The sequence below is a fragment of the Pagrus major genome, chromosome 19 (genome assembly GCF_040436345.1).
Source record: "Pagrus major chromosome 19, Pma_NU_1.0".
NCBI classification, from domain to species: Eukaryota; Metazoa; Chordata; class Actinopteri; order Spariformes; family Sparidae; genus Pagrus; species Pagrus major.
The window spans coordinates 19,279,625-19,286,627 of record NC_133233.1 but is presented as its reverse complement, the minus strand read 5'-3'; the positions used below and the strand labels follow the sequence as shown (position 1 = coordinate 19,286,627).

The window sequence follows — 7,003 nt, the reverse complement described above, 5'->3', positions numbered from 1 at the left end:
ATGTCTAGTAAAGCGACTTTAGCCTTACTCATCTATGGACTCATAATGCATTACAGCGTCTACTGCTCACCTGTGGGGCTTAGCTTTCCCAGTGTTAGGTACGTACACCTTCACACATCGCTTATACACTTCTCAGGTTGCTTTTTTGAGAGGAGAGCTTGTGCGTAATTGCGCTCAGCAGCAGCAGGGCGCAGGCTAAAGAGCGTGTCTGCTTCACAGTTAGTTATGTCTGAGGCTATAATAGCCTATTGGATTACTGGATAACATCATCTGACAGCCGATCCATAGGGCTGCGCACACAGAAATAATTGCGCAGAAACATCCACCAGGGAGTGGCGGTGATGTGATTTAGGCTCCAGAGGCAGTGGAGTACAGTGTGTGAATGTATCCTGCGGCCATTAATCCACAGATTTATTGTGGTTAGATAATTAATTGATAACGTTTTTATAGAAAGAAAAGACTTAGAGTTCAGATTTTTGGAGAAAATTGCATTTTTACGCAGCAACACTTCACATTTCTGGTGGATGATTCCATAAAAAAAGCTCATTTTATAATTAAAGACATAAAAAGTCTCTAAATGAGTTTACAACACATTCCTCTCGGTTTGAATTTGGTTTAATTGTTCCCATTCTGGATCCTGACAACGTGTCTGCCTTTTTTCAGACTTGACAGTGAGGTTTACGACGAGGATGGAAACTCCTTACCCTCCCTGGATTATGACGGAGAGCAAGTGGATGTGAGAAGCCCTCCGTCTGTCGCTGACGACGTCTTCTCTTTGTTTTACCCACCAGAGAAAAGGTGACTATCATCATCACCGTTCCTGAACTTTCTGTCTTTGGAGACATTCATGTTGAACATCCTCATCGCTGTAGTCCTATTTCTGTCCACGTATGTTGTTAAGTTTTGTCTGGATTGATGTAACGTATTGTCAAGATGTTGTCAGAAGAAAAAGGTTTTTTTTTTGTTATTTATTATTTCAAGACAGAACTTCACTAAGTCAGAGCTGTTTGAACTGAATTCCCAGGAGAACTTAGTGGATTTAAATCAGGCTTCTTTTTTTTAAAGGATGAATATCTTTGAATTGCAAGAAAGTAGTGGGAAAAAAACAATGAAATCTGGCTGCAAAACCTATAAATTGCACCTCCTGTTTAAATATTCCACAAAAATTGGCTTCCTCGGCAGAAAAAGTGAAACAAGGCAGAACATTTAGTGCAGATTACTTTCAGAAAACACCCCAAAGACACAAGTGAAATACTCTAAAAACTCTCTCCAATAAAAAAACCCCAAAAAAACTGAGGCCCAGTTTTACACATATAATTGACTTGTTTTTGCAGTGCAGCTACTTTGAATTTGTTGCCTCTTGCGCTGTGGGTGTGTGGTGATTTTTACTGTGTGGCTATCTATCATCCCAGAACGGAAAGGCATGCAGACGGCATGTTTAATAAAGCCTACAGGAAAGCGCTGGGTCAGTTATCAGCAAGGAAATATCTGCATTCTCTGATGGCAAAACGTGTAGGGTAAGAACATCTTCTTGTTTGTCACCTCTTCTTATTTTAAACTCAATGTTATCTGTCCTGTTCTGTGCCTTTTCCTTTCTTCTTTTTTTTTTGTACTGATCCTTTAAATGCTCATAATTCACGCTGTTATACGTGTCTGTGGTCCCATTATCTCCCAGCGCCCTCGCCCTCTGAATCAGCCTGTATTAATGCCATGAGAGAGCACAAATGGGCACTTGATTGATTTGGGAAGTGTCACTGTCTGAGCCCTCTGCCTTGTCGTTAAGGCGCTGAGAGAGCAGGCTTAAATTTATTTCCATATGAATCATTTATAGGATGGATGGAGTCCCAGTGGTTCCCGATGGAGCAGGGTGGGGTACGATTACTCTCTGATGAGGAGGCCTACAGGTTGAAAATATGTGTGAAATCATCCTGGGATGGGCTTAAAGTTGAACAAAGACAGAGAGTGTGAGCATTTCCTGAAATTAAGGCATTTGTGAGACAATATTGAAGCAAAATCTCTCAAGCATGGCTGCCTGCTGTGTCCTGGGAACAACTAAATGCTGAAATCTGATTGATTTCCCTAAAATCCTTCAAAATAAAAGCACAGACTGGCTGCTTTGCTTTGAATAAAATCTGATTATCCAAAGATTCTTCCTCTTAAAGTTCAATCCAAGTGTCCAGGCTGTTCACCTCAGCGCCGCAGGCTGTACAAACAGGAGGTCATGTTTATGTAAATGTGATGGTAGTGAAACCTCCCTCCTGTCTCCCTCCCTTCCTCCCTCCCTGCCTCCCTCTCTCCTTCTCTCTCTCACAGCGGGGGGAAAACACTGGAGGACAGCTCAGAGCCTCTGTCCAAGCGACACTCAGACGGCATCTTCACAGACAGCTACAGCCGCTACCGAAAGCAAATGGCGGTCAAGAAATACCTGGCGGCAGTCCTTGGGAAAAGGTATAGACAGAGAATTAGAAACAAAGGACGCCGGCTGGCATATTTGTAGCATCCTCCTCCCCCTTTCCTCCTCCCTCCTCCTCCCCTCCCTGAAAAACAAAAAAACTTAAGTGTGTGCAGCCCCCAGATGAAGTCATTTTGAGATCTGAACAATCAGTGGATCGCTTTTGTGTTCTTAAACATGTATTTATGTATGAAGTAAGCCATTAAAATGAATATTTTGATAATAATATTGTTTTTTATTTTGTACTTAAAGCACTTGAGGACACACATATCTACTTTGTGGACCAATTTTTTGTTCATTCTAAAGAGAAAAAAAAAGAAAGAAAAATAGCCTCTATTTATGTATTCATTGATTTATTTTTGTTAGATTGAGGGGAGACTCAAATTGTTCAGTAAACAGCCCTGTCTTTTAAACGTTCAGTGAAGAGATATGATTGTGAGGAAAATAAATAGTTTAAAAGACAATCAATGTATTTGAATGCTGCTTTTTGTAAAGTGACATTAAGAGTTTAGTTGTCTCTATTCACAACAGCCTTGAAGACATAGGTTTTCATCAAATCCTACAAGACATAGACTTTGATGCCCTCCCGGACGGGGATGAGTTTGAGGCTTTTATGAGAGACTGGCTGAAACAGTTCTCTCTCAAATATCCGGTGAGTTTCAGGCTCTTTCCCGAGGCCGTGTCCTCGCGGGGGCGTCTCATGTCCCCTCCCTTTTTTCTTCTCACCTTGTGATCTTGCTCCGAAAACACTCAAACCCGTACTTCTTCTTCTTCTTCCACCTCATTTGTGCTCCTGTCTCTCGAGAGTCTCACTAATCTTTAATCCCAGCTAATCCCACAATGTGGAGAGACTTTGCTCAGACCGATATGTTATACATATCACTGTTGATTGATAAAGACACAGATTTATCAGTGTCCTGTTTACGGATGCTGGAATGATATTATTTAGTAGATCTGGGTTGGACCAGATGAGAGCCCTGTTGGCCTTAGAACCTTTCAAAATTCATCAGTTTTTCTAAGCAAAAGAAAATCCCAAATCTGAGATGAGGACCAGAGTACTTCTGAGGTTGTTCTTGTCCTTTTCTTCCGCAGTGTTTACAGAGTGAGCTTACACCTTTTGACTCATGTAAAGTGCCAATCTTGTGTTTCTATCGACTGGTTCCTGTGTGTTTGGAAACCTCTTACTCTTGCTGAAGGTTTTCTCATGCCTCTCTCTGCCCATATAATAAGTATCACTAGCATCTGAAAGCACCATCGAGCAAATTAAAAAAAAAAAAAAAGCATAAAAAAAACAAACAAGAAATGATACTTGTTACATGGTGAGTTACCCATTGATTTGTTCTTTGTGAGAGACATAACGAGGCAGTTTGAACTCTTGTGTTTGAACCTTCTGGGTCTATTGTGCTTCCCTTTTTCTGTCATGTGAACCAATGTAAAGAAACTACAGTAGATTGCATGATTAAAGTAATTGCACTAAGCCACCGCATCCGTGCAGACGATTCCAACTAGATGGTTTTGCTTGCTTTCTGACTACTGCAAACATACATACCTGTCATCTCTGGATGTTGTTTTGTGTTCTGTTCTCCTTCACTGACATTTCTACACAAAAGCTGTAATGTGTCGAAGAATTTACCTGAATGTACTCTTACTGCTGGCAAGAATCTCTCAGTCTGATGTCATGCTTTTATCTTTTTTTAGGCCAAACTGTTTTTGTAACTGTGAAACTGTACGTGAAGAACACAGCTGTGACTGGACATTTTAAAGTGGTCCGTGTGACGCTAAAGCTGCCATAGTCGACTGACTGACATGAAAAACATTTTAAAGACGAGGGAGGAAAACACATAAAGAGAGGGGGAATAAAGGGAGCAGAATTGACCGAGAACATGCTGATTTCAGGCAAAAACTACAAGCTAAACAAATCACATCACCAGAGTTACAGTAGTCTGATTTACTCCTTGAATTTGTGAGGGAGGGACGCACACTTGAGCTTTAAAAACAGCAGGGTAAGAAAGTTCTTCAATCTGTGTTTACTGTATCAATCTTTTTTTTTAATTTTGCATTCTCCTCTAGGCTTTGTGACGCAGGAAGCAGTTTGCGGCTGTGGTGCCTTGCATCGACTTTAAAAATCGCCATGAATCACAGATGGCTATTTAGTGGCCCTACAATGCTGCACATCATCAGCTTACATTTCACCCTTTTTATGTTGTTGTTCTCTGTTAGACGTCAAGCGTTCCCCGCTTGCGCTGCTTTCTGTTGCACTCTTGTTTTTTAGAGCACTAGACGTAGACCTTTTTTTGTGAAAAACCGAGGGAAGGATCAGTTTCCCCCCGTTGCTCTCCATGAAACATTATATGTATGATAATGAAAAGCGCCAATAGCCTTACTCAAATGAAATAATCATCAAAGATATATATATATATTTACTGTGTAGAAAGTGGCTATTAGATTACTACTTCAAATGGCGATCTGCAAGGGTCAAGTCAATAAATGTTTAAAAAAAAAAAAGTGTTGTAAGATTTGTATGAATAAATTTTTGTAAACAACAAAAAATATTTCGTCTAATCTTTGAAGCCAATATCACCAGAAGACTGTAAGTTAAGACACATTTAAGAGGGACGAGAGCGAGTCACAAAGACCCTCCCTCGACACTTTTAACAGGATGTTGCATAAGAAAGGAGAGACGACAGAAACCAAAGAGAAAAGTCACAGAGGGAAACATTAGCGGTGTGACACATCAGTAAGACCACACACACTCACATAAGACAGTTATGACACACACACACCTATCAGCTGGGGAAAAAAACATTAAATTCATGCTGAAATAACAAAAACGAGAAGTTTCCTCTCTTCATCAGTGTTGGGTATTATGTGTTGTGACTGTCTGGATGGTCAATAACTACAAGATGTTGCAAAACTAATTCACAAGCCACTGAAACAAAAGGATAAACGGGTGAAAACGAGAGCAAAAGATCCAAATCTCTGCCCCATTTTCGCGGTGACTCAGTGGCTTTTTGGCGGAGGAACTGTGACACCAGTTGGCCGGGTGTCTGCCTCCCCTCGGGACAGCATGAGTAAAGAGACGTGGGAGGGATCGCCCAGCCCGCGACACGCACTGCCTCGCTGCTCTTTGCACCTCTCCGGGACTTCAGCAGTCGCCACCGAAGGCCTGTGGCACTGGTGGAACAGTTGGCCGATCTCAGCTCTGGTACATTCACTTTGTGCCAAAAACAACAATGTCGATGCGTGAAGCAAAAAGAGCCGGAGCGGACTGGTTTCAGCTACACATGCACAGGAATGAGGGGATGCATCCACATGTAATCAGATAGGAAGCTTTTGTTAGAAGCAGTGCAACTCAGTGTCCACCAGCATCAGTACAAATCAGGCTAAGAGATAAAAGTCAGAGTACAGGCTCGTCGAAGAGGACGTTTGAGTGTCCTGAAGGTGTTGGTGCACCTTTTATGAAATCACCATTAAGGAAATTGTAATATTGCTATCACAGCTATTATAGAGGTCATTAGGTGCCACTTCCTAAGCAACATGGCAAAAAGGGTGAACAAACAGAAGAGAAGCTACATACATAAACCAGGAGAACTTCCCATTCAGCTGAGCAGCATGTGGATTATCAGCTATGCGAGACAAAGATCTTCATAATCATGAGGTATTAACCAATGAAAAACATTGCAGCCCAGCACTAATGAAAGGTTACAGGGGCGGCAACACAATGAGTGCCAAAAATGTTGAGACAATCACAGGAAAGTAACTGAGTGAATTCAGAAAAGTTCAGGTGTGGATTATTTATCAGAGGCCTGGTTAAGATCCCATGTTCCATTGATTGACGGACATCTTGCGCAATGTGTCAATCTGCCCGCTGGGCTCAGGTTTTGTGTCTTCCGAACATTCTCTCAGCTCAGCAAATAAAGTTCGTTTTTGAAAGTTATGCCATTGAAAGTTACTGACACTGAACCTGAATGCCTAAAAGATGGCTGTAAAACTATCTATCACCTATCCTGCAAAAGCAAAACGCAGAAACTACAAACAGGCTACATTTGGTTAAAATCAAAATTTAACCAGCCCAGTCGCTGGGATAAAATGTTGGCACCACAGAAACTCAAATTTGTACGTGTCATAGGCTGCATATCATGATGACATCTTTACAAAATGTGTCATATCACACTGACATTACATTTTTACGACCCGACCACAGCGTTTCAACATTTGTAAGTGTGACATCGCTGGATACTTTTAAGATTTCCAGACGTGTTTGTGGTGACAAAAACAGCATTTTTGGCCAAAACGTAATGTTTCCCTAACCCTAACCAAGTGGGTTTTGTGTCTAAACCGAACCAGAGCATGAGCACAGTGTTGTGACAGGAGAAACATGTTAAAAAATTGAACAAAAACAAATGTTTTAACTTATCTGTGGTTTTGTAGAAAGATACTTTTAACATTCTTATTGGGTCGATTATAACCTGAATCTGAGTTTCTGACATCTATGCTTGTGCCTCTCTCTCTGGCAGCATGAATGCGTTCCCATGTGTCTGTGTGGGTGCA

General features: G+C 41.3%; 1 protein-coding gene across 2 annotated transcripts; it reads left to right on the top strand.

Moving 5' to 3' along the window:
- adcyap1a (adenylate cyclase activating polypeptide 1a) lies at positions 1-2,497 on the top strand. 2 transcript variants are annotated; one of them, XM_073488575.1, is made up of 4 exons: positions 1-98; positions 664-798; positions 1,413-1,517; positions 2,314-2,497. In XM_073488575.1, exons 1-4 carry the CDS (start codon positions 1-3, stop codon positions 2,495-2,497), a joined length of 522 nt encoding a protein of 173 aa, XP_073344676.1. The 2 variants fall into 2 exon arrangements, with proteins under 2 accessions (XP_073344676.1, XP_073344677.1); XM_073488576.1 differs by lacking the exon at positions 1,413-1,517.
- Positions 2,498-7,003: the final 4,506 nt, after the last annotated feature.